Here is a 27,654-nt window from a genome sequence, read left to right on the forward strand (position 1 = left end):
GACGTCACCGGCAGGCGGACCTGCCAGATGCCTCAGCATAGCAAAAGTGGGTGCTCCCACTGTTTGTCTTGGGGCTGCATCCTCCCCGTGGTCTTGGGCGGAGCAGGCATGTTGTACCTGGCCATTCAGCAGATGATGATGCTTCCCCGGAGAGGCAAGGCTGTGAGAGCCAGGTCCCAGTATTCTCAGGACCATTTTAAGGACTGTGATTTGGCTTCTCTTACTTGGTCCTGAGGACAGCGAGGGAGCACCATAGTGCACGGAGCGGACTCATCTTCCTGAACTCCAAGTCACAACCATTTGCCTCAGTTTCCTCTTCTGCCAAATAAGCTGGAGAAGGAAATGGCCAATTACTCCAGTGCCTCTGTCAAGAAAACCCCACATGGGGTCAGGAAGAGCTGGACACCATTGAAAATGACCGAACATGGGGCAGCTCGGTGGCTCAGTGGAGAGAGCACCGGCCCTGGAGTCAGCAGTACTTGAGTTCAAATCCGGCCTCAGACACTTAACACTTACTAGCTGTGTGACCCTGGGCAAGTCACTTAACCCCCATTGCCTTACCGAAAAAAAAAAAAAAAAAAGAAGAAAGAAAATGACCGAACAACATCAGGAACAACTTGGTCCCAAAGCGCAGAGTTAAGACTGGCTGGCAGCTAAGGAAGGCAGGCTCAGTGCCCCCATCGCTGGAGCTTTTTGAGCAGTTCCTGCTTAGGCACATGTTTTAGAGACCTCCAAGAGCCCTTTCAGCTCCAAGGTTTTGGTGAATGCAAGGTTTGATCCTTTCTCGGGAAGCAGAGGCCAGGTTGTCATCACCACGGGTACCTTAGGGCTTTTGCTTCTTGTCATTATGGGCTGTGCCCCCCCCCCCCGTGGGTACCCCAAGGCCTGTGCCCCTGCCCCCCCAGTGGGTACTCCAAGACCTGTGCCCCTGCCTCAGTGGGTGCTGCAAGGCCTGTGCCCCCCAGTGGGCATCCCAAGGCCTATGTTTCCTGTTGCCATGAGTATGCCGGGGCACTTTGGACATTCCAGGGCCTGTAACTCCAAAACCCCACGTCACCCCCCACATTCCCCCAGTGGTTTTTTCTCACCTCCAGGAGCAGATACAAAATGCTCTCATCACCTGCCTCCTCCTCCTCCCTTTCTTTTACTCCCCTCTGCTCAGATACCCAGGGATCCAGTGACAAGGGGCCCACTGGAGCTGCTCAGAACATCCTTGATGAGGAGGGAGAGGTGGTTTGAGGGCTGGGGCCCTGCCGAATTTTCTCTGGGCAGACAGTCCCAGCGCTGTGGCACTAGTGGGTGCTGGTTGGCCTGAGTTGGCACACGCAGCTATGAGAGCAGCACCGATGAGTCAAGCTTTGGAGATGACAGTGGGGCCCGGCCTGAGCAATGGTGGCTCCAATGGTGGCTCCTGAGCAATGGTGACCTGGCAGGCAAGTTCTTGTTTCTTGCTCATGGAAACATGAGGAGCAGTAGGGAAATAGGGCTAAAATTTGAAAATGCTTTAGACTATACAAAGAATTCCCATGAACACCCTGAGGAAACTGGAGAGTCTTGAGGGACTGCTGGGCTCTCAGGACATCCTTGGTGAAGCTCTGGGGGACCTGGGGGATGGTTAAGGCTCCCGGAGGTTCTGACTCCCAGGTGTCTGTCAGCACCCCACAGTGGAGCCACAGAGACAACTGGGCCTGACTCTCAAGTGACAGGCAGGGGTCCACACGTGTCTGGGGAGGACTAGGCTGCTTACAGAGCTTCTCCTCTGGGAGATCCACAGTTCTCCTGGAGTACTGAGGCCAACTGCTCCAGAGCCCGGGGGAGACATACAAGGGGTTAGCATCAGGGGTGAGATTCTAGCCTGTGACCCCAGAATCTAGAGTCGATGTGCTTTCAAATACAACACATAATGGCTTCAGTTCTTCTCTTTGGGGGCAGAGCAGGGTAAAATTGAAATGAAGAAAGGAAAGGGAAGCCTCTGATAGGATGTTCGTGGGCAAAGCAGGGGATCAGGCTCTCTGGCTGCCTGCGCTTTGGACAGTGCCGGCTTGCAAGTTGGAGGACAGAGAGATGAGTCCGCTTCTCCCAGGTCACTGCTTGGGACTCTTGGGGACTGAGTTGGGCTGCCTGCTGGTGGTCATCTCCCTCACTAGACCAGTGCCCACTGGGCCACAGGGAGACATTGGCAGGGAGTTGCCTGCTTTCCCAAAGGCTCAGCTACTCGTGGCTTCCGATGTCCAGCGTGAATTTTGCTGGGCTCCCAGGGTCTGGATCACTAGGAACTTCAAAGGTCACCAGAGAAGGTGGTCCTCTCAGTTCTGACTCAGACCACAGAGCAGAAGAAAACGCCCCCTCCTTTCGGAGTAAATAGTTCTGGGTTTGCGCTGTAGGCTGGTGCTGGGTTCATTCAGTCCTTTAGTGCCTTGGGCATCCTCCTTTTGTAGTTGTGCAGCTGCTTTTGGTTTCAGCCGGCCCAAGCACCTAGATTGGGTTCCTGATGATGGTGTGATGCTCACCCCGATGCCAAGCGTGGCTGGGGGATGGTTTCTCTTTCTCCCCTCTCAGAGATGACAGAGGAAAGAAGCCAGCACAGCTGATGGATCCATTGAGAAAGCCCCAGAGCACTGCAGGATTGCTGTTGAGGGCCCTCGCCTCCATCCTTATACTTTTGGCGCAGTCGCTTTGGGGGCCTGGCTGTTCTTTCTCTTGGTTCTCTGTGTGTCGTTTTTCTCGGCCTCTGCATCGGCTCCTTACCACAAGCATCATCCTTCTAGAACAGTGATATCCCACTCCATGCACGCACCACGAGCTGTTAAGCTTCTCCCCAGTCCTTGTTTCCTGTTCTTAGTGCTCACAAAAAGTGCTGCTGTCGGCATCGTGGAGTCTTTGGGTTCTTTCTTCTGCTCAATGTCTTATTTCTCAAGGGAGGGAGACGCTGGCTGCGCAAAAGCTGACCCTCTCTACCTCTCCATGACTCAAACAGGAGGTTGAGTCAGGTGGGAGAGGGAGAAAAGAAACCCAGAACCTCCAGGTTTTGTGTGCCAAGAGGAAAGAAGAATCTCCTGTACCCTTTGACGTTGGGTGCCAGTTATGTTATGAGGAAATAGGGTAGGGGGTTTGGGGTAGGGGTTGGGGTTTAGGGTCCTTAGGAATTCCTCTTTAAAGAATCACACCCTCTTGCACACAAATCCAATAGAATAAGATAGTAGTTTCTCTAGGGGCTGGGGAAGGGAAACCAAGAGAGAAATCCTTGGACTTCTCATGGGGAGAAGGCATGGCACAGAGCGTGGCTCTGAGATACCAATCTCCTCAAGCAGGAGACAGGCAGATACTTTTATAGAGGACTGATGGAGGTGATCATCTGACTGTGGAAAGTTCCCTTATTGGGGGAGGACCATCCCCCACTGGTGGTGGCTGGGGGAATTGGGTGAGGGGTGGCTGAGGATCTCTCAAGCCATCTTTCTCCTCCTCCCTAATCTTATCTCCCCAGGGGTGGGGGAGACTGGAATGAAGGGTGATGGTCCAGGAGCTAGCTCAGTCATGATCTGGTTCCACTTATCTCTTTAGGTGTCTGTTCTTTGGTTTAGTTTTTCAAGATGTACCCCAGAAAACTTCTGGCGTGCTATGCCCATAACACAAGGGTATGGGCATTTTTGTCCCATTATCTGTACAATTCCAAGTTTCTTTTTTTTCTTTTTTCTTTTTTTTTTTTGCGGGGCAATGGGGGTTAAGTGACTTGCCCAGGGTCACACAGCTAATAAGTGTCAAGTGTCTGAGGCCGGATTTGAACTCAGGTCCTCCTGAATCCAGGGCCCAGTGCTCTATCCACTGTGCCACCTAGCCGCCTCCCCCAATTTTCTTTGCAAAACATTTTAATGTGCTTATCCTTCCACAACCCCTCCAACATGTGCTGTGTCTACTTTTTTACATCTTTGCCAACTTGGGGGTGTGAGGTGAAACCTCAGTTGTTTTGATTTGCATTTCTCTTATTATTTAGGGTTCGGAGCATTCACATGGATGTGAATTCTTTGCAGTTTTTCTTTTGAGAAGTGTTTGCTAATATTCTTTGACCACTTATCCATTGGCTAATGGTTTAGTCATATGTCTCTATTAATCATTTATGTATCTTGGATTCCAAACCCTTATCAGAGAAATTTGGCACCATTTCTTTTCCTGTTTAACCACTTCTCTTCTTACCGCAGGGGTAGCACTTTTTTCCACACAGAAGCTTTTCAGTTTCAAGTATCTAAGTTTTCTCTCTGACCATTTGTACTTGCCTCTGTCTCTCATTGGGTGAATATCAAGGTCCTGTATGGATTTAGGAGGTGTAGTAAAATATGGTCTCAGGTATTGGTCCAACCTTAATTTCTGCCAGACAGCCTCCCAGTTTTCCCAGCTGTTTTTATCCAAAAAACTGGTAGGAAGGATTCACTTGTAGAGAGGGTGTCTCCAGCCCACTGGGTCCTTCTCCCAGATTTCCGCCTTTGCTCTTCTCCGTGTGCTCATTGAAAAATGAGATCTCATTCTGGGGTCCCCTGTTGTTGTTTTCTGGGTTGGGGGTTCAGAAGCAAACCGTCTCACTCATTTTCTTTTGAAAAGTGTTTCAAACTCTCTATTATCTTTTTTTTTTTTTTTGTGGGGCAATGGGGGTTAAGTGATTTGCCCAGGGTCACACAGCCAGTAAGTGTCAAGTGTCTAAGGCCGGATTTGAACTCAGGAACTCCTGAATCCAGGGCCAGTGCTTTATCCACTGCACCACCTAGCGGCCTCCAAAACTCTCTATTATTGAATGTACATCTTTTGTCCCATACGTTTCAGGGTTAAGCTCCTTTACAGGGCAGGTCCCCTGGGCTGCATCCTGAGCTGTTATTCCTTTCCTTCCTCCTTTTTCTAGGGTTGAAGGGGCAGAATCCTCTCATGTTATTCAAATGCCCTTCCCTTTGTATTTGTGTAGTTTCTCCTGATCCCTTGCCCAACTTGTTTCTGAATTGAATTGAGAAATTTAACCACTCTCCCTGTTCAGTTTTCCACTGGAGATGACCTGTGAATTCTCTCCATTGAGATGTCATTTTCTGTGATCAAGAATGCTGGATCTCGGGGGGCAGCTAGATGGTGCAGTGGATGGAGCACCGGCCCTGGACTCAGGAGGACCTGAGTTCAATCCAGCCTCAGACACTTAACACTTACTAGCTGTGTGACCCTGGACAAGTCACTTAACCCCAATTGCCTCACCAAAAAAAAAAAAAAAGAAGAAGAATGCTGGATCTCTCCTGTTCTTTTCTTTATTCATTGACATTTTTTGTCATGTCCTCTCCTCCTGAGAGGTCCGTCATCCTTAGGTGGACTCCAGGGTCATCACCTCAAGATCCCTGGGTGTTTTGTTTGCTTCTCTTCTTCTAGATTGTCTTTCACTTCGGTGTTTGAGTTACTGTTCTCTTGTTCTCTCTTTTGTATCTTTGGTAAAACTGGCCATGACAGATCTGCTTTTTCTGTTTCGCCCATTGTTTTTGTGGTGTAGGTCATAGATCTGCTCTTAAAATACTTAGTTTTCTTTCCCCAGGAACAGCACATCACGGTTCCGGGTTTTCCTTCATTCATGATGTTACCTTTGTTTTGCCGGATCTGGACCCTATATTCCTTCTGTTGTTAGTGTTTTCCCTGTTGATTTATCTGCTTATTTTCAGCATCTTTGAGTTTTCTTCTTCCTGAGATTTTTGGTCATCTAGGTCTTGTCAAACTGTGTCCTGATTTTCCCCTGTTCACTCTCTGATGCTGTTCCCCCTTATGGTGGTTTCCTTCGTGGATGGAACCTCCCCATAATGGGCAGTGGCTCATTAGCCTTATATCTCTGCCCTCAGTGACTTTTCAGGTGGTCAGAATTGGCCCCCTTTTTATGCTGGGTGCTTTCCCTAGGCCTAGTGGGATGTTCTGCCACCCTCTGACCCACTAGGTGGGGGCCCGTCCCCATATTCTGCCCCTATCTCTTTATTGCCCAGTGTTCTGGACCTCTGCTTGTCCACCTGGGCACCTGCTGTTCAGAGCTTGGCAGTGCTGGTGCTGTTGGTTTGTGGCTCCTGGCAAGCTCTGGCTCAGGTCCTGGGTCTGCTAGTCTTTCAGGCTAGGAGGGGTGCTCAGTGAGCCTCGGGTCTCTAACCTCCTTTTGGGTTCTGAGGGTCCTAGACCACGGGGACCCCTGAAGTCTCTTTCTCTTTGGTGCCTCATTTCTGTTTTGGCGGGTATGAGGGTTGGAGAAGATGTCTCGTCTGCCGTCTTGTTGCTCCTGGGACCCAGAAGTACCTGAGGGTGGTGTTTGAAAGTCTTGATTTGGGGACTGTATGGTTGCCATTGTGGAAGTCTCTTTTGTAAGGGGTTTCCACTGTTTATTCATTTTGCCTGGGGGTGTTTCCTTTCTTGAAAGGGTCTCCCTTGTTCTTAGGGGGCATGGAGCATGTGGGTTGTCAGCCACCTCCTTTGGTTTGGGATGAGAGGCCTAAGATTCACTTGGACCTCACACTTGAGGCAGCTATCAGAAGGGAAATCTATGCTGTTATATTATATGTTGGGTTGGTCTAGGGTTTGCTCCCATAACCACAAAACCAGAACAGAGTTTGGGAAATCCTCCATGGCCTTCACACTGGAATGCCCGGCCAGACTGTGGAATCTGACCCATTTCAGCTGTAGTCTTGTAGACTTGGGCACTGCCTTTCACTGCAGTGGCGTGGAAGTGTTACTTTTCATTTTGTCCTCTTGAAAGATTAGGGTTGATTTGTTATTACTTTGTTTTGCTAGTATGTTTCTTTTAAAAATAGATGCAGGGGCAGTTAGGTGGCACAGTGGATAAAGCACCGACCCTGGATTCAGGAGTACCTGAGTTCAAATCCAGCTTCAGACACTTACTAGCTCTGTGACCCTGGGTAAGTCACTTAACCCCCATTGCCCCACAAAAAACAAAAAAAACCCCAAAACCCCCAAAAAACAAAACAAAAAAATAGATGCATTGGGGGCAGTTAGGTGGTACAGTGGATAAAGCACCGGCCCTGGATTCAGGAGAACCTGAGTTCAAATCCAGCCTCAGACACTTGATACTAGCTGTGTGACCCTGGGCAAGTCACTTAACCCTCATTGCCCTGCAAAAAAAAAAGAAAAAAAAAGATGTGTCTAATTGCACTTGTATAACTTATATCTGATTGCTTACTACCTTGGAGATAGATGAAGGAAAGGAGGGATAGAATTTGAAACTCAAAACTTGAAAAAAAAAGTTTTTTATCATCATAGATAGATAAATAGATAGATAGATGGATGGATGGATGGATGTTCTGTGGTTTTTCAGTTACATTATAAATGGAGATTCTAGAGGGAAGGAACATAAGAATATCATTGGGGATGAGCACCAGGAGAAGAGAAGGGCTGGTTATGGACCTCTGAGGGCTGGCCTCCTCCCTCATCTGGACATTCAGTGGTGGGAGGGCTGGGACCCATAAAGGAAAGTACATTTATTAAGTGCTGAGTATTTGCCAGGTAAGCGTGAAGGCTGCACATAGACATGTTGGTGTGGTTGATTATTTGAATCGTTTTCCTAATGTTGAACCAGCCCTGCATTCCTGGTATAAATCCCACCTGGTCATAGAGTATTATCCTGGTGATCACTTGCTGCAATCTCCTTGCTAATATTTTATTTAAGATTTTTGCATCAATATTCATTAGGGAAATTGGTCTGTAATTTTCTTTCTCTGTTTTGGCTCTGCCTAGTTTAGGTATCAACACCATATTTGTGTCATAAAAGGAGTTTGCTAGAACTCCTTCACCTATTTTTCCAAATAGTTTATATAGTATTAGAATTAATTGTTCTTTGAATGTTTGATAGATTTCACTTGTAAACCCATCTGGCCCTGGAGATTTTTTCTTAGGGAGTTCACTGATGACTTGTTCAATTTCTTTTTCTGAAATTGGGGAATGGCTGAACAAGTTGTGGTATATGAATGTAATGGAATTCTATTGTGCTATAAGAAATGATGAGCAGGAGGAGTTCGGAGAAACCTGGATGATGAGTGAGATGAACAGAACCAGAAGAACATTATACACAGTAGCATCAACATTATGTGTTGATCAACTGTGATAGACTAGATTCTTCTCACCAATCCAATGGTACAAGAAAGTTCCAAAGGACACATGATGGAAAAGGTTTTCCAAATCCAGAAAAAAAGGAACTGTGGAATATGGATGCTGATTAGATCATACTATTTCTTTTGTTTTTGGTGCTGTTGTTTTTCTGTTTTGAGGTTTTTTCTTTTTGCTCTGATTCTTCTCTTATAACATGACTAATGCAGAAATATGTTTAATGTTATTATGTATATATAACATATATCAGATTACCTGTTGTCTAGGGGAGGGGGAAGGGAGAGAGAAAAATTTGAAATTGGAAATCTTATATAAACAAATGTTGAAAACTATTTCTACATGTAACTGGAAAATAATAAAACACTTTTATTTAAAAAAAACATATTCCACAAGATTTCTTCAATTAGAAATTCTTTGAAACAATACCATCATTTTTTGCCAGCCAGAGAATAGAGTCAGAAGATTCTCCCATTCTATGAATTGCTCCACAAATTGCATAAGTTTTAAATTGGCCATTGAATCTGTCTGTGACCTTGTCAACCTCGGCTACGTTCATCTGGATGGACGCGTGGTCCTTGGCCCTGATGATCCTGTTGCTTGTGGAGCATTTTCATGGCATGTACAGGTCCACGAATTCGCCGGAGTTGTTCTGCATGTTGGCAGCTGAGGGAACTGAGTGCAAACTCGAAAGCTGCGGAAGAGAAAAAGGAGGCGGCACTTCTCCAAGCTTGGCTAAGAGGAGGTGGAGGCTTCCATGATATTTAAATGGTTTCTTTCTGGCTGCTTGGAGTATTTTCTCCTTCACCTGATAATTCTGGAGTTTGGCTACAATATTCTTTGAAGTGTTCCTTTTGGGATCTCTTTCAGGACGTGATCAGTGGATTCTTTCAATGATGATTGTGTCCTCTGATTCTACAATTTCAGGGCAGTTCTCCTTGATGATTTCCTGGAATATGATGTCTAGACTCTTTTCTTGATCATGGCTTTCAGGTAGTCCAATAATTCTTAGATTATCTCTCTTGGATCTATTTTTCCAGGTCAGTTGTTTTTCCAATGAGGTATTTCACGTTTTCTTCTATTTTTTCAGTTTTTTTATTCTGCTCAACAGATTCTTGGTGTCTCATGGAGTTGTTAGCTTCCATCTGCTCAATTTTTTTTTTTACTTGTTTATTTATTTTATTTTCCATTTACATGTAAGGGTAGTTTTTAACATTCATTTTCATAAGATTTAGAGTTCCAAATTTTTCTCCTTCCCTCCCTCCCTCCCTTTCCTCCCCCCTCCACAAGATCGCAATCAGGTTATATATGTACAATCCACAAGTGTTCTTTTTATCAGTTCTTTCTATAGGGGTGCATAGTAAGCTTCCTCATTAGTTCCTTGGCATTGTCTTGGATCATTGCACTGCTGAGAGTAGTTAAGTCATTCACAATTGCTCCTTGAACAATACTGCTGTCACTACGCACAATGTCCTCTCAGCTCTGCTCACTTCATTATACATCGATGTTTATTAGTCTTTCAGGGTTTTTCGGGGATCATCCTGTTTGTCATTTCCTGTAGCACAAGACCATTCCACTACAATCATATAACACAGCTTTTTCCATCATTCCTCAATTGATGGACATTCCTTTAATTCTCAATTCTTAGCCTCCACCAAGAGTTGCTATAAATATTTTTTTGTACAATTTTCCCCCCTTTTCTCTTTTTCATGATTACTATTGTTAACTGTTTCCTTTCCATCCTATTCCCTTTCCCATGATATTTATTCTATTATCCATCTTCTTTCATCCTGTCACTCTTCAAAAGGGATTTGCCTCTGTCTGTTCCCTCCCCCATTCTGCCCTTCCTTTTTTTGCCCCTCTCTCTTTATTCCCTTCCCCTCCTATTTTCCTGCAGGGTTATAGAGATTACTCCACCCAATTGAGTGTGTCCATTATTCCCTCCTTGAGCCAATTCTTTTTTTTTTGTTTTTGTTTTTGTTTTAGTAAGGCAATTGGGGTTAAGTGACTTGCCCAGGGTCACACAGCTAGTAAGTGTTAAGTGTCTGAGGCCAGATTTGAACTCAGGTCCTCCTGAATCCAGGGCCGGTGCTCTATCCACTGTGCCATCTAGCTGCCCTCCTTGAGCCAATTCTAATGAGATTGAGGTCTTTGAGCCAATTTAGAGGAGTGTTAGGCTCATTTACTGCCCAGATTAAATAGATTACTCCACCCATTTGGGTGTGTCTGTTAGTCCCTCCTTGAGGCAGCTCTGATGAGTTTAAGATCTTTGAGCCTTTTCTGATGAGTGTAAAATTCATTTACTGCCCTGCTCCTCTCCCATCTCTTCCCCCACTCCATAAGCCTTTTCCTGTTACTTTCATGTAGGATTTCACTTCTGCCCTCCCCCAGTGAATTCCTTTCACCCCTCAATTTAACCCTAAAGATGTTATCATCTAGCTAAGTGACACAGTGGACAAATCATCACCTAGGGGGATCCCAGCCAAAACTCGGCCTCAGACACAAGACAGTTGCCCACTGTACAACCCCAGGTATGTCCCCCAGGTCCAATTTTTTTTTTTTTATGGTTCTCTAGGGTCTTGTATTTGAAAGTCAGATTTGCCATTCAGTTCAGGTCTTTTCATCACAAATATCTGGAAGTCTTCTTTTTCATTAAAGTCCCATCTTTTCTGCTGAAAGATAATGCTGAGTTTTGCTGGGTACATCTGCTCAATTTTAATTTTTAAGGCCTTATTTTCCTCAGTAAGCTTTTGCACTTCTTTTTCCATTTGGCCAATTTTTTCTCTCATTTGTCCATTTTTCCCTCTCATTTGGCTAATTGTATTTTTTAAGGAATTGTTTTCCTCAGTCAATTTTTGTGCTTCTTTTTGCAGTATAACTCTCATTTCTTTTTCCATTTTTTTCTTCTACCTCTCTTATTTGGTTTTTAAAAGCCTTTTTGAGCTCTTCAAAGAAGGCTTTTTGATCTTGAGACAAGATCATCTTCCTACTTGAGTCTTCACTTGTAGGCGTTTTGACCAACTCATCTGGGTTTGAGTTTTGGTCTTCCCTTTCACCATAGAAGTTGTCAATGCTAAGGGTCCTTTTTTGTTTCCTGCTCATGTCGTAGGCTATTTTTAAACTTAGAAAGTTGAAGTCTGCTCCTGGGGCACAGGGTTCACTGTTGCAGGCTTCTTACTGCTCTCAGCTGCCCCACTCTCAGCTGTGTTGAGTTGCAGCAGTGTCAAGCTGCCCACTGAGCTGAGCTTTGCTGACGTGAACTGCCAGCTGAGATGAGTAGTGTTGAGCCACCCTCCCCTTTCACCCAGGTGAGACAGACCTTTCCTGAAGTCTTCTGAATTATCTCAAGTAGCAGGATTGTGTCTATCTGTCTTTTTGTAGGTTCTGTAGTTCCAGAATCTGTTTAGAGGCTTGATTTAATGTTGTTTTTTGCAGGAAATATAGGAAAGCTCAGGCAAATTCCTAGCTTCTGTCTGCCATCTTGGCTCCTCCATGGTACTCTCACATAGACATGTTGAGACACTGGCAGTCCCTTGCATTCATTTTTTTTTTTTTTGGGTGGGGCAATGAGCATTAAGTGACTTGCCCAGGGTCACACAGCTATTAAGTGTCAAGTGTCTGAGGCCGGATTTGAACTCAGGTCCTCCTGAATCCAGGGCTGGTGCTTTATCCACTGCACCACCTGGCTGTTCCAGTCTTTTACATTCTAATGGTGTGGCAGAAGCTGATGGCAAGGCCTTGTGGGCCTCACCTGTTGTTTCCCATATCATCTCCTTTCATAAAACCTTGTCTGGGTCTATTATGGATCGATTTGATGGGGCTAAAGATGTGGGTGGGCTGGAGGTGAGGGGAGGGGGGGCGGCATGGACGAGCTTGAAGCCCTGGATGTGCTGAGGCCACGGGCGCTTGTTCTTTCTCTTGGGTCCGTCCTATGTGAAGGAGGCTGGGGTTGAAAATGAGGGTTAAGTTAGGGATTGAAAATGTTGGGAACATGCCGCTATGCACACATAAACTTAAACCTTTGCTGCTCACGTTTTATGATTAATGCGTGACAAATACCAGTTTCTGGAAAAATACATTGTGCCTTTTCATCAGAGAGTTTAGACAGCCTGGTTCACCCTGCAGCTACCTGTGGGTGTCGTGAAGGCAGAGTTGTGTCAGCTAGACAAGGAGAGCTCAGCGCCCCCAGAACTTCCAAGACTCTGTGTCCTGGAAGGCCTCCCACTCCCCCAAGTCTCTGCCATCTGTGACACCTGACAGCGTTATTTTCTCCCCTGATTCCCTTACTTTCTGGTCGGGAGATGCCCTTTCTGGGGTTCTCGACCAGCCAGGACCCCAGGGTCCGTTCATCTGGAAAGAGCGGCTGGCCTGTACCGGACCCTTCCCTTGTGACCTTGGGTAGAGAAGGCAGGGGCACTCAACTCCATGCCCCAGAAGTCAGGGAGGGGCTGGAGTAGGGTTCCCCTGACATTTGTTTGGGCTTTGGGACCCCTGACCCATTTTCTTCCAGTGTGTTTGTCTTAATCATTCCTTACTTCAGCTCAGGCTAGAGGCAGCCAGGTGGCTCAGTGGCTAGAGCACTGGGCTTGGAGTCAGGAATCCCTGAGTTCAAATGCATTCCTGCTCCTCCTCCCCACTTGCCCCTTCCCCATGCAGGTTTCCCCAACAGCCTTTCACAGATTTCCCAGGCACTTGGTATATAACGAAGAAGAGTTCTGCTCCCCAGGAGTTTATACTCTCATGGGGTCTGCTTGGGCCCTGGACTTGTAGGTCTAAGGTTTGGGGAGTGGCATGTAGGGATGGGCACCAGTGGAGGGTTGGAAGCAGAGGCCAGGTGAATCCCACCGTTGTGGAGGGGACTCCCTACTGTGTTTGGTGGAACCTTGCTGTCCTCGGGGCCTCCTGTAAGAAATGAGGTGGTGCAGTGGACAGAGCACTGGCCCTGGAGTCAGGAGGACCTGAGTTCAAATCTGGCCTCAGACACTTGACACTTGCTAACTGTGTGACCCTGGGCAAGTCACTTAACCCCAATTGCCTCACCAAAAAAAAAAAAAGAACTGAGGTGGCCAGCCTCAGACTTGTCCCAGCCTGGCCCTTCCTAAGATTCCTTGGTTCTTTGGAAGCGGGAGGGGATGCTCTGGGCCGGGGTGGGGGGGAACTTACAGTGTCAGAGGTTGCTGCTGCAGAAATGGGGGCAGGGAGGGCCAGCTGTGTCTTGTTCTGTGCACTGTTGGCTGACAGACCCTCTCAGGCCTCATTCCCACTCAGAGATGCTGAGGGTGAGATCTGATGCTTCATTGGAGTCCCTGTTGAGAATCGGGCCCTGCTCTAATTCTTCTGTTTGGGCTGGTATGTGTGTCCCCTGTGGCTGCCTTAGCTGCTGGGTCACCCACAGACACCAAGAGAAACAGCTGGCTTCAGACAGAGGCAGTGGGCCCTTACTGTGTGCTAGGCTCTTTCTAATCATTATCTCTTCCCATGCTCACAACTGCCCTGGGAGGGGGTGTGCTTAGTGTCTCTATTTTACAGATAGGGAACTGAGGCCAGTCTGGTTAAGTGACTTGCCCAGGGTCACCCAGGTTGTCCTTACTGGAGCTGGGATTTGAACCCACATCCTCTGGCTCCAGAGCCAGCTTGGCTGCTTCCTGTCAGTCTTGGATCAATGGAACTGCTGGGCAGGAGTATTGTTTCCCTTACTCTCTTTGTGCCCCCAGAGCTGGGCCTGGTGTAGGCCTGATAAATTCTTGCTGCATTGAATTGAATTGCAGAGTAGGATACCCTCCCAGGTGGAATCAGCCTCAGAGCTGCCCCAGAAGGGCCCCATGCTGTCAGGCCCCGTGCTTCCCCATCTAGGCCTGCCTTCAGGAGCCAGCTGGGTTTGACGCATGCATGTGAGAACGTCACCATCTTTGTCACCCCAGTGTCATCCCTGTCAGTGGAGGAGTGGATCCCGAGGTTGGGGGGGTGGACTTTCATGAGGCTTGGACGTCCCTTCTGGATCTGGGGTTCTAGGTGTTCCCATGGTCTCCCCTCAAGCTCAGCCTCTGGGGTCCCCCTGAAATGACTTTACAGTGAAGCCTGTTAACAATCATCTTGTGCCAGCCTGTCTTTCTTGTCGAGATCTTTTTGGAGACCTGGGCTCGTGCATCAGCTGCAGTCAAGCTGATTCTCATGAAGATGAGGGGGACAGACACACAGACACGGGCAGAAGGACTGGCTGGCCGAGAGTCAGGGAGAGAGGCTTGGTGGAAGGGGACAGATGGGGCCAAGGGCACAGGGAGAGGACTGACTGGACAGAGGGAGGCGCCATCTGTCTCCCCCAGAGACCAGAAAGGCTCTGCCCTCTGTCCTTCTTTGGACAGAACTTTGAAGGAGAATTTTGTTTTGTTTTCTAATTTTATGCAAAAGAGGTTTTGGTTCCTGGGAAAGCTGGAAGAAAGTCTGTCTCCCAGCTCCATGGCTTGGGTGTCTTTGGGAGGGCTCCGAGACAGGGAGTGAGGGGCTGGGGAGGAGTAACCCTGCCCCCCATCTTATGTTGATGACATTTATGTGTTGTCTTCTCCTGCTTGTCCCCCCGGCCTAGTGCCTGCAGGACATCACAGATCCGTTTGACTGCTTGAGACCATATTGAGTGTTTATTCAGTGCACCTATTTGGTGCCAGGCACAGAACTTGGCCCAAACAGCCCTTGCCCTCAAGGACGTATCTATCTCTCGTTTTCATTTAGTCAGGTCTGACTCTCAGTGACCCCATTTGGGGTTTTCTTGGCAGAGATCCTAGAATGGTTGGCCATTTCCTTCTCCAGCTCATTTGACCGATGAGGAAACTGAGGCAAACAGGGTGCAGTGACTTGCCCAAGGTCACACAGCTAGTAAATGTCAGAGGTCGGATTGGAATTCAGGAGCAGGAGTCTTTCTGACTCCAGGAAGTGCTCTGTGCACTACGGTGCCCCCCAGCCGTGGAATCTCTGATTTATAGGCTGTAGATCTCTTTATCTCTTTTCATAATTCCACATCGATCTCCAGAAAGGTGGAACCAATCCACAGCTCCACACATCATGTACAGTGATAGATTCATGCACCTCCAACACGGATGCAGAGCGGAGGTGGGTGCCGGGTCAAAATGAGTCCCATCTCACTGACCGGCTGGCCTACAGATAGCGCCACTGGACCCTCCATGGAGAGGGAGGCTCTGGGCACCCCTGTGCTTCTCAGTGATACACAGCCCACTTTGACAAACTGCCCAACTTGCTCATCCTTTAACAGGGTTCCTTCTGTTCTCTGGTTATTTCCCAGATGACCTTTTCTTGTTTCTTCCCTTTTCGAGGGGTATTTGTTGCTAGTTCCCTCTCCCTTCAGTCTTCGCCCCCGCCCATTAAAAAGCAGGGACGCATCATTGCAAATAGGCACACAGCAGAATCTCAGGTGGGCACGTCCAGAAATGCAGAGCCCTTGGTGGTTTCTCCAGCAGAGCTCTTGGCACACGTGCTTTACTTGGCCCCCAGTGGATGGACGGCGCTGCCCCGGTTTCTTTGTTGTAAAGCAAAGGTCTCTCTGGGCTCTCTGACTTGTCCCTCTTTCTGCAGTGGCTTCTCATGGGGTCTGGGAGAGGCCTTTGCTGAGTGGCCAGGCTTGGGGCAGGCTGCTCTTGGGACTTCTTTGCTGCCAACTGCTCAGACCTCAGAGTTGCTTTCTCCAATGATGAGTTAGCTATCTGCAGCATTTCTCATATGGCTGCCAGTAGCTCCCTGCCTAGTCGTAGCCTTGTGTGTTTGAATCAGAGAGGCACAGTGGTGGGGGAGGGGCAGGGAAGCCCTGGGCCTGCCACATGAGGACCCCCTCCTCTCCTTTTTTATTCGTCGTGTGCCGCCCTGGCCTCCTGCTAGCAACATTCCTTCCTGGGGGGGGGGGGGTCTTTGAAGGGTTTGTATAGGACGTTGTTCTTGGGACCTAGGGTCGTGGCTCTCGAGGGGATTTCACAGGCTACCTAAGAGACTTTCCTAAGGCTCACACTCAGGTACTTCATGGCAGAGGGTCCCTTCCTGATACCCTTTACTGTGCCCGCTCTCTGCTGATGCATGCAGCCCCAGAGGACCAGCCACAAATCAGCTGGGTAGTCTAGTCAGTGAGATGTCATTGTATGGGCCACACTTTACATTGGCCGTTCTGCAGATGGCCAGGGAGCCAGACCCAGAATTGATAGTGGGAAGGGAGCGTTCTGGAAATCCGCAGAGCTGTCTGCCTGCCACCTCTTGGATGCCGCCTGACAGGCTGAACTGTCTCACTTCAGTGTCTGGGGTTTGGACACCATTGGTCTAGAGACTAGGCGGGGGCCTCATTCCCATTAATGCTGAGACATTTGGGCACTGTCTCCCAGGGTTATGGTGAGGATTGAAGGAAGTCATATTGTCCATACAGTAGGCACTATATCAGTGCTTATTCCCTCCCCTCCCCCCACCCTTAGTCAGACATGTATTCCTAAAAGTCACCAACCACACTGTGCAAAACTGAGCAATTAAAAAGCCACAGAGCTTATGGGGAAATGTGGTTGACAGACACACCCACACAGAGAACCCTAATTAAAATGGTAGCACAGTTTTATATGTGTTAAATGGGTAAGGTCTCCAGCAACACAACAATAAACAGTGACACCATCTGTGGCCTCAGGCTATGCCCAGGTCCCAAGGGTGCCTCCCTCAGGTACCTGAGACCAGAAGCCGGAGCTACCTGGGCCGTGGTGGAAGGAGGCCAAGGCTTGGAGTCGGTGCGAATGGCATTCCTGCAGTTGCCTGGCTTGCTTCCACCCCAGCTCCTCTTGTACCCAAAGTCAGGCAACAAACGTGTCATTGTCCCCTGAAAAACACTGGACATTCGCTCGTGAAGTGGCAGAAGGTGTGGGGGTGCCTGACATCTGAGGACAAGGGGGTGCCCCAGGAGTCTCTTCCATAGCTGGTGTAGCTTCTGCCTTTCTCTGCCTTCTCATGGATGAAATTGGGCATAAGCAAATGTGAAATTTGCCTTAGACTCGAGTTGTTCCATAATATGGCATTTGACTTGGAATAAATTTGTGTTTTCAAAACAAATGTTATAGCAGAACTGACTGTATTTGGAATTGAAAATCGAAAGTGGGAGCAGTGAGGTGGCACAGTGGATAAAGCACTGGCCCTGGATTCAGGAAGACCTTACTAGCTGTGTGACCTTGGGCAAGTCACTTAACCCTCATTGTCATCAAGAAAGAAAAGGAAATGGAAAGCTTTGCACTGGGTGGGATGCCTACTCTTGTCAGTCTGCCAGTCAGCACTGGTAATGTGCCCTGGGCTGTTGTTGTTTGTCCCTCTTGCTTGGAGAGGGCTCAAGCGACAGAGAAAGGTAAAAGGTGGCCCCTGCCCTGCCGCAGCTCTCAGTCCACTGGAGGAGACTGGACATAAAAAGAAGCTGAAGAAGTAAGTGGACCACCAAGCTCAGGAGCCTGATGGAGGTGCTGGAGCCCAGCTGGAAGTGAGCCAGCTGGGAAAGGAGTGGCCAATCCCTGGGTGCCCTTCAGTGGTTGGGGGGGGGGGGTCGGGGTGGAGATCTCCAGTGTCTGACCTCTACTCCCTCCAGTGCAGAATGATGACACATAAAGGCTCTCATCCTGGGCACTTTCCCCCATGTCTCATAGTAGGCACTTTTCTCTGTATCTCATAGTAGGTGCTTTTCCACATGATCTCATAGTAGGTACTTGGTACCACATTTTCAGTAGTATCAAGAGGTCACACATCTGCAGTACATTACTTTTAGTGTGTCCAACTTGATGGAAAAACAAGTAAAACTGCATGAACAAGAAGAAAGACAAATGCTTGGCTCTGTCTGCATCATCTCTGTTTCCTGCCGGGTCACAGGGAGCTCAGAGGGCTTCCCCTTGCTTTTTGGGAGCCAAGGGCTGCCTGGAGAACAAGGATGTGTGAGGTGCTGGTTGCGAGGGTTTCAGCCTAGTAGAGGGATGGGGGTGGGAGGCTTAGGGCCCATGGGAGGGTCCAGGCTGGATGCCTTCTTTTCCATTTTGGCAGGGGGCACTAGGGAGGCTGCGGGACAGCAGCTTGCTTGACTGGATAGAGAAGGGGATAGAGGCAGGTAGAGAACTGGAGAGTGACCTAGCCCAGAAAGGCAGCACTGGAGAAGGTCAAGAGTTCTTGGGTGGCGCATAGTAGGTACCTGTTGTTTGCTTGACTGAGAGGACCCCGGACAGCCTTGGGACTCCTCCACACAGGTGATGACCCAGCTGAGGAGACAGTGTTAGACAGCCAGAGGTCAGCATTAGAAGAAGCAAGAGAACCCAGTGGGTATCCGGGAGAAGAGCCTGGTTGACAGCATTAGAGGCTGGGGGTGGGGGTGAGTAGGGAGGTGTCAGGAAGGATGAAGACTGAGGAGAGGCCTTAGAGAGGCTGGGCCTGGAGGCAGGAAGACAGGAGTTCAGATATGGCTTCTGATACTTCCTAGCTGTGTGACCTTGGGCACATCATCTAACCTCTGTCTGTCTCAGTTTCCTCAACTGTAAAGCGGGGGCCACAGTGGCCTCCACCTCCCAAGGTAGTTGTGGAGATCAGGTGAGAGCCTAATTGTAAAAAGTGCTTCACAGGTCTCACATGGGAGGTGCCTCCCGAATGCTGCTTCCCTTGCTTCCTCCCCCTGCCTTGGAGGGGGACCGTCTCCATCTAGTCCTGGGAATGGTTTAACCTCTCCACGTGACGTCCCTCAGGCCGCATTTTAGAATTCAGCACAGTGCCTGTATATGGTGTGTGTGGAGCTTCCTCATGACTCTTCTGCAGAGGACAAGGAGGGCAGGTCACTGGGAAATCTAGACAGCTTTTCCTCCCTGGAAGGAAGGATAGCTTTAGTGTCTGGAAAGGGATTTCTTTGAGACAGATAGTGTGATGGGAAGGAGAATGCCCTGGGTCTGCCGCCTCCCACCTGGGCTGCCGGGCTACTGCCGGCGGTCTTGCTGGCTCAGGCTGCCTGTCGCCCACTGCCTTTCCTGCAGCCTCAGCTTCTGTTTTGAGGTGTCTGCTTCCTGGACTCCCGACTTGGTGCCCACACCAGTGACGTCAGCTGCAGTCCCGAGGCTCTCCTTATTGTGAAGAGGGAGGGAGGGAGGGGAGGGGAGCTGGGTCCATCTCTCCGTGGAGGGGAACTGGCCGGGCTTTTCCCTGGGTATACTCCTTGGTCAGAAAACCTTGAGACCCCCCACACAGGCCCATCTGAGCAGCTTCTCCCAAGACTTCCCCTTAGGAGTCACAGCCTGGCTAGACCTGGGTGTGACAGGGACAGTCCTTTCAGCTACCCCAGTGTTTTTGCACCCTTCTGTCCCCAACATGTTTCCACGAGGCAGCCCCAGGGAGGCCTTGTGGGTCCGGCCAAGGGCCCTGCCTGTGGAGGGGAGGGTTCCTGAGGTGGGCAGGGTCGCCTGCATCCAGCAGGTGTGGGGCCTGAAGGGAACAGAACCCCAGGCAGAGCTGAGTAGCCCTTAGCAGGGGCCATCTGCAGGGAGGCAGAAGCTGGGGGAGAAGCCACTTGCCCGGATGCCATTGGGGTCCTTGGAGAGAGGAAGGAAGGAAAGGAGCATTTATTAGGCTCCTGTAGTATGCTAACTGCTTTATAAACACCACATTCAATCCTTACAACAAACCTGGGAGGTGGGTGCTATTACTGTCCCTCCTTGGTAGCCGGGAAAATGAGGCCAACACAGGTAAGGCCAGGGTCACACAGCCACAACCCTTTGGGAATTATGCAAATAATGTGACTAAAATGTCCAGACCCTGAGAACCAGAGACTCCGTCACTTCTCCTGAGAGCCGAGACTAGGAAACAAAGTAGGTGCCCATCGACTGAAGGACAGCTAAATAATCTGGGGTGTGTGATCATAATGGAAAATGACTGTGTTGTAAGAAACGATGCAGGTGATGAAAAGAGAAGCCGGGAAGAGCCATCGGAGCTGACGCAGAGCCCAGAAAACCAGCGTGCACAGTAACTACAGCTGTGTACGTGGAGAGAGCAGCCACACACGGGAAGCACAAAGTGTCTCGTGATGAGAAAAGGGAGGCAGCAAGCCTGCAAAGTGTGGAGTGATGGGAGGATGGAGGTGGCAGGTCTGCAGGGGTCCTGCGTTCCCAGACTTTCTCAGTGTATCCATCAGTCATGCTGACTCTTCTTCCTCTCTATAAAGTTATTGTTAGTTGGCTTCCCATGACCCCATTGGGGGTTGTCTTGGCAGAGGCACTGGCACTGTTGGCCATTTCCTTCTTCAGCTTATTGGACAGATGAGGGAACTGAGGCAAAGAGGGTGCAGTGACTTGCCCAGGGTCACACGGCTAGTAAGAGTCAGAGTCTGGATTTGAACTCTGGAAAAGGAGTCTTCCTGACTGTAGGCCCACTATGAGCTGCTGCCCAGTGCCAGCAGTCTGCCCCAGATAGTCCTGTAAAAAGTCTCTGTCATATGGGATAGCTCCGTGGGAGGGGGAGCTTTCGAATGTCACCTTCTTGTGACCCCAGCTCAGAGCCTCTCTGAGAGGGCAGCTGCAGCGGCTGCCTGCCCAGAGCCCACGATGGTACCGATTGGTTTGGGCCAGGACTGCGAGCAGGCAGTCAGTAGCAAACGCCTGTGGAAGGGAGGGAAGCCATTCCAACAAGCTTCTCTTCACACTCACAAGAAGGAGAGAAGTAGGTTGTTTTCATGCTAACAGATTCATATAGGCAGGAGTTGGGGCTCCCCCCCCACAGCAGCCAGCAAGCCCTGGTGCCCCCGAGGGAGCCCACACATCTCTAGAACTCCCCAACCCTCCTCATCTGTCAAATAGACCTAGTGGGCCCCAAATCTGGGATCTTCTTAGGCAGGGCTGTCTTCCTACTGAATCTCACCGGGCACTTCTCAGAAACACCCTCGAAAAAGCAAAGCAAAGTCTAGGCAGAAGCACAGTGTGGGGGGCTGACGTTCCTGGTCTCTGCCAGCGTTGTTCTGGCCTCAGTGAGGGAGCCTCAGAAGTCGGTGATGACCCCAGGACAGTCGGCTGAGATGACTCCCACTCCTTGGAGCCCAGAATGGCCTTGCCCGTGTCTGGTGACACATGAAGCGATGGCATTTTCCTGCATGAAATCTCCTTGAGATGTTTATGGCAGATGCCCAGACTATCTGGCTTGGCAGGCATTTGGGGTAGCAACCGCTCATCGGAGGTTTGTTTAGAGGCGATTGTGAGGCTTAAAAGGCCTCTCGCCAAGGGAGATGGGAAAGCCTTGTTTCTGCCCACGAGCCTCTCGCTTCAGCTTTGGCCCCGTCTAAACAATCAAAGCAGTGCCCTCCTGGGAGCTTGTGAACCTGCAGACACAGACTTTTCTGCTCGTCAGAGTGACTGATGCTGAGCATTCTGGGCATCTTGTTCATCCTGAGGAAGTGGAGGAATTTCTTACTTGATTTAAAGAGCAACAGGATGCACAGGTGTCATTGCCGTGCCCCCGCTCTCCTTGTGGGGTTCTGGTACCTGAAGAACTCAACTACGAGGCTTACGCTTCACAGCCGTTTGTAATTTAGAAAGCAGCAAAATTGGGCCGATGAAAGGGGCCGCGATGGGTTCTTCAAAGACTATTGGACAAATAGCATTTGAATTTTCTTTCTCCTCATTTATCCCTGAGACTGACACATGTCAGGTGTGATGTTTAAAATCTAATGTGTGGTCACCTTAAATGAGAAGCTTTAGCGCCAGTCTCTGGGCATTAAGCATTTATTAAAGCATACCAGTATTAGAAAAAAGAGAACACGTGGAGTTAAGAAAAGGCCTATCTAGCTTAGAGTTCTAGCTTGGTCTGGTTTTTCCTCAAGTCTTCCACCATGAGCCTGCTTCAGCCACAAGCTCTCTTCAAACTGAGTGTGGAAGCTTTTTATCGGTCCAGAGTATGGGCGGTCCTTACTCACTGCTTCAAACTGATTGGTTAGCGTCGTCCAAATCCATTAGTTCCCTGGACTTGAAGGGGGTCTCGAGTTAAGTTCAAAGTTTTTAGCTTCTGAGAACAATACCTTCTTAAGGGCTAGCCAGGTGTGCTTACAATCTAGTTAACCTGAAGTAGGCTAATCAGCAGTCAATCACTCTCACTTAATTCACTCAGTTTAGATTAATCTCCAGGTGGGCCTTTGAGTGTCTGCCAAGTCCCATTCTTTTATCCTGTGGGAGTTTTGCTGAAATGGCTCTAGGGGTCTGTGCCAGACATCATTCCCCAAGGGCAGCAAGCCCTCACAAGCCCACCACCACCTCCGAGTCCCTCTCCTCCTCTTCCTCTTCCATGGTGCCTTTCCTCACTGAAGCTGGGGCTGGAGGAGTGCTTGTTGACAGATGGACAGACCACCTGCCCCCCCCCCATGAATAGGCATGGTTTCAGTTTCTGTACTTGTATCCCAAGCGTACAGTAGGAGCTCAATAAATGTTGATTGGTTGATTAAAAAAACACATGGGGGCAGCTAGATGGCGCAGTGGATAGAGCACCGGCCCTGGAGTCAGGAGTACCTGAGTTCAAATCCGGCCTCAGACACTTAACATTTACTAGCTGTGTGACCCTGGGCAAGTCACTTAACCCCAATTGCCTCACTAAAAAAACCAAAAAAAAAACAAACAAAAAAACACATGAAGCAGTGGAAGTGAAAGTCCGTGTGTATAAAGCTTTGGGAGGCAAACAAGTTAGACAATCCCAAGATCATTTGCCAACCATATGACCTTAGGCAAGTCATTTCTTAGCAATAACAACCTACCTCATAGGACTATTTTGAGAATCAAAAGTGCCAGCCTTAAAGCATATATAAATGTGTGCCATTATTCATTATTGGAATTGTTAAAAGCTGGAACTGGAGGAAAGACAGTAGACACCCAGCCCCAATGGAAATGATGCACTAGATGTAGCTGTGCTTATACCTGGCATTGTGGTGAGCCTGGGGAGACTAGAGAAAAACCATCTCCGCTCTCAGGGAGCTTGCCTTCTAGCTAGGGTTGTAAAATCAAAACGTACAAAGAAATACAGAGTAGATGGAGGACAACTTTAGAAGCACCAGCAGCTTGGGTGGGGGCAGCCAGAGAAGGCCTCCTGGAGAGAGAGTCTTAGAGGAAACTGGAGAGGAGAGTGTTCTAGCTATGCAGATGGGAGGTAGACCAGAGGAGCCTGGCATGGCCTGGACTAATTATCGAGTAGAAGGAAGTTGAATGCATCCATTAGTCCAAAGCTTCTTAAATTGTGGGTTGTGACTCCGTATGGGGTCACATAACTGAATGGGGGTCGTGAAACATTTGGCAACATCCAAAGGTTATGTATAGTTATTCTATATACCTATGTACCTGGGGTTGTGTAAAAATTTCTTGGGTAAAAAGGGGTCATGAGTGGAAAATGTGTAAGAAGCCCTGCTGGTCAATCAGAAAGTGTTTAATAAGAATCTGCCATTATGCTAGGTGGGGCCAGGGGTGGGATACTGACAGAAGGAGGAAACAAGGTGGGGTCAGCTTGAAGCTTTGGATGTCATGTGCTCTCCATCCCCAACATGGACTTTGATGCCCCAGTCACAGAAGTTCTTGAGGTTGGGGAATGGCACTACAACAAATAGAGCTGGGTCAGACCACGTGTGTGCCAGAAAACAGCTCTGGGGTGAAAAACAAGCAGTGCTCTCACCCACTTCACTTTATAGGTTTTTCTCAGACCAAAGTCGTATGTGGGTGAGAGATAGGAAAAGTGCAGTGGTAGGTGGAAGCCTCCTGGTCCCCCCACTCATGGAGAATAGTGTTGGCTGTCATCCCATCATCAGTGAACCCATGACCAAACACTGATGAGGTGGTATGATTGTGGTGCCTGGGAGACACGCGGCTGTCTCTGAAGGACCCCGCTAGAGTCCCCTAGCCCTGACGGCTGTTGATTTCTGTTAGTTCATCTCACGCTGCAGTCTGAGAAATGCTAGAGGCAGATGTTTGTGCCTGGGATGACCTTGGCATGACCCAAGATAGGGTCTTTTTGACTCAGTTGCCCCACCGTGCTATTTCCTTTCTGAAAAGGAAATTTCCCCACCTGCTTAATCCTGGTTCTGGCTTTTGATACCCTGATACTACAGGATTGACCGTCAGATATGACTCTTGCCTGGGATCAAGCAGAGCTAAGAGAATTTCCCATGTTATGGTATATGTCAGGTCAGTCTGTACCTTGATACTGTTCTAACTATGCCCCTTTTCCTTTTTTCATTCATTTATTTATTTATTTTTGGTGAGGCAGTTGAGGTTAAGTGACTTGCCCAAGGTCACACAGCTAGTAAGTGTTAAGTGTCTGAGGCTGGATTTGAACTCAGGTCCTCCTGACTCCAGGGCTGGTGCTCTATCCACTGCGCCACCTAGCTGCTCCCATTTATTTATTTTTTTAATGATATTTTTTTTTCCAGTTCCAGTTTACAGTGTGTAAAGATAGTTTTCAGCATTTGTTTTTATAACATTTTGAGTTCCAAATTTTTCCCTCCCCCCTCCTCCCCAAGACAGAAAGCAATCTGATATAGGTTATATACGTACAATCACGTTAAACATCTTTCTACATTAGTCCTATTGTGAAAGAAGAATCAGAGCACAAAGGAAAAACCTCAAAAAAGAAAAAAACAAAAGTAGGAACAGTATGGTTTGACCTCCATTCAGACTCCACAGTTTTTTCTGGATGTGGAGAAGTTTCCATCATGAGTTCTTTGGAGTTGAATTGGATCCTTGCACTGCTGAGAAGAGCCACGTCTCTCACAGCTGATGATCGCACAATGTGGCTGTTACTGTGTACAATGTTCTCCTGGTTCTGTTCCCTTCCCTCAGCATCAGGCCACTTAAGTCTTTCCAGGTTTTCTGAAGTCGGCCTGCTCATCATTTCTTACAGCACCATGGTATTCCATGACATTCATATACCACAACTTGTTCAGCCATTCCCCAGTGGATGAACATCCCCTCGATCTCCAGTTCTTTGCCACTACAGAGAGCAGCTATAAGGACAAACCACCGCCACCCTCTGTGTCTCCCTGTCTCTGCAGGTTTTCCACACATACTCCAATGAAGATTACGACCGGAGAAATGACGATGTGGACCCCGTGGCGGCATCTGCAGAGTATGAGCTAGAGAAGCGGGTGGAGAAGCTGGACCTTTTCCCAGTGGAGCTGGATAAAGGTAGGAGGCCCAGGGGCCTTGTACTGGCATCCAGCGGGTGGAGGCAGCCCGCCCTGACGGCCTCCTGCTTCCTCGGCAGCTCGGAGGGGTATCGGGGAAGGGTGGGGCACAACCCCGGGGGCTTCTGGGCAAGGGTGCAAGGCGCCTGTCTGGGACAGTTTCTCCTCTCCCTAGATGAAGACGGCCTCGGCATCAGCATCATTGGCATGGGCGTGGGGGCCGATGCAGGGCTGGAGAAGCTGGGAATCTTTGTTAAAACGGTAACGGATGGTGGAGCTGCCCAGTTGGATGGCCGGTAAGCTCCCTTCGGGTTTCCTAGCCCCTTCTAGAACCTTCTACAGAGTTGCATCTCGGGAGGGCTGGGTCAGAGTCTGCAGGGTCAGAGGTGTCTTTTCGGGGGCAGCTGGGTGGCACAGTGGGCAGAGGAAGACCTGAGATCTAATAGAACCTCAGATACTTACTAGCCAGATGACCCTGGGCAAGTCACTTCACCCTTTTGTCTGCTTCAGTTTCCTCAAGTGTAAAATAGGACTCATAACAGTCCTTACCCGCTGGGGTGTAGCAAGGGTCAGATGAAATGACATCTGTGAAGGGCTCAGCACAGCAGGTGCTGGGGGATGATTTCATTGTTGTCTTTCTCAGACAGTTCTCTGTGTGGTCACTAAACGGGAGCAGTGGCAGGTGACTGGGTGTGAGCCCATCAAATCCCCAGCGTGTCAGGCTATGAGCCCCTTGGCCCGGAAACGGGTCCTTATTTACCTCCCATGAAGGCCAATGTCCCTCCCCCATCAGCTTGATGGACTTTTCTCAGTTCTGAACAAGTCAGAAAGCCGGATGAATCTTCTTGTCTTTATTTTAAAGACAAGGCGTTGAGGCTCCCCCATGATGGCTTTTCTTTGCTTGCTTTTAAAGGATCCAGGTCAATGACCAGATTGTAGAGGTGGATGGCATCAGTCTGGTGGGAGTCACCCAGAACTTTGCTGCCACGGTCCTCCGGAACACCAAGGGCACCGTCAGGTGAGTGCCACTGGAAGGCTGCTGTGCTGGTGCTAGGGAGGGCTGGTTCCTGGGAGCTCTTCCTCTGAGGCCCAGCCCCTGATTCTGAGGGGAAAGAGAGGGCTTGACTGAGCTCCACGGGTCCTGGACTGGGGCTGAAGTGAAGGGGCCGTTTTACCAAGCCAGTCTGGCCCCTCTCTTGTTCCTGATGGTGGCTCCCTGTGACGCTCGGGATGAAGCAGCACTTCTGTTGGGCCTGTAAAGCCCTTACCTCTGTCACATTCTCTCTGGTCCTGCCAGCTTGACCTTCTTGCTTTGCACACAACATCTCATCTCCGCTCTCCACACTTTTGTAGAAGCTCTCACTTTGCCTGACAGCTTCCGTCAGAGCCTAGCTCCAGCACTACGGGTCCTGGGGTCCTCCCCAGAAGCGGATTGACCTGTATTTTGTAGTTAATTTCTGGTGTGATTCTCTGTGAGCCCCCCCCCCAACCCTGGAAGGTAAGGTCCTCAAGGGCATGTGATGGTCTCTATCCCCAGAACCTTGTACAATGCCCAGCACAAGGCAGGTGCTTCCCAAGCGCTCCCTAGATGGACCCCTCAATCCAGAGCTGAGGCTGCCTACAGCCGGGCTTGTCAGACTTCTTCCCCTCACAACCCCAGGTATATAAAGTATTAGACGGCTAAAACATTTACCGCCAAATGCTTCGCGAGACCTCCACATTGGGGTACACGGCTCCATATGGGAACTCACTCTCAGCGTAAGAAGCCGCCACTTTACAATTGAGGGAAGTAAGGCCCAGGGAGGTGCATTCAGAGACACGTGGAATGTTGGAGACAGATGGCTTTCTATCCATTGCTCCACACTACCCCTCAGCAAGATCGGTGGCCATTGCTTTTGGTCTCCTTGTCACGGGCTCCATCTTACTGGATGGAATGGTCCTCCGGCTACTGGATGATGGGATGGTCCCGCTGCTCCTGTGGAGATCCAGGTGAGCAGTCCCTCCGAGGAGCACAGCCCCAGCAGCCTGGGGACAGGCCACCGATAGGACTGCCGCAAGGGCTGATCTGGGCTTGGTTAGTGCTCAGTTTCCTGGTTCTCTTCTGCTTCTACGTTTTTACTCTGCTCCGGTGGGCATCTTCGTCCACAGCATCTGTAGTACCCATCCCTCCCAGCTTCCAGCTTAGCTGATGCAGCTCCGAAATATGTTCTTTTACCCCATTCTCTCCTCTCATCTTTCTAGGCTCAGACTCTGCTGACTTTAGCCAGGGCTTTAGCCAGGTTTGCACTAGACACAGTATTGGTGATCCTGTTAGTTGGCTATGAATTCACCTCAGTGAGAAGCTCTGCTGGCGAGAAAAGTGGTTA

At 49.2% G+C, this 27,654-nt stretch overlaps 1 protein-coding gene and 1 pseudogene across 4 annotated transcripts in view; one reads left to right on the forward strand and one right to left on the reverse strand.

The window, feature by feature from the left end:
* PPP1R9A (protein phosphatase 1 regulatory subunit 9A) overlaps positions 1-27,654 on the forward strand; it is a 76,592-nt gene that overhangs the window by 17,696 nt on the left and 31,242 nt on the right. For all 4 annotated transcript variants that reach the window (XM_043966137.1, XM_043966139.1, XM_043966140.1 and 1 more), the window contains exons 3-5: positions 25,157-25,289; positions 25,464-25,584; positions 26,202-26,306. In XM_043966137.1, coding sequence (XP_043822072.1) covers positions 25,157-25,289; positions 25,464-25,584; positions 26,202-26,306 — 359 coding nt within the window. The remainder of the gene's footprint in view (positions 1-25,156; positions 25,290-25,463; positions 25,585-26,201; positions 26,307-27,654) is intronic.
* LOC122728057 lies at positions 8,516-8,767 on the reverse strand (annotated as a pseudogene).

Source organism: Dromiciops gliroides, chromosome 5, assembly GCF_019393635.1.
Source record: "Dromiciops gliroides isolate mDroGli1 chromosome 5, mDroGli1.pri, whole genome shotgun sequence".
Classification (NCBI taxonomy): domain Eukaryota; kingdom Metazoa; phylum Chordata; class Mammalia; order Microbiotheria; family Microbiotheriidae; genus Dromiciops; species Dromiciops gliroides.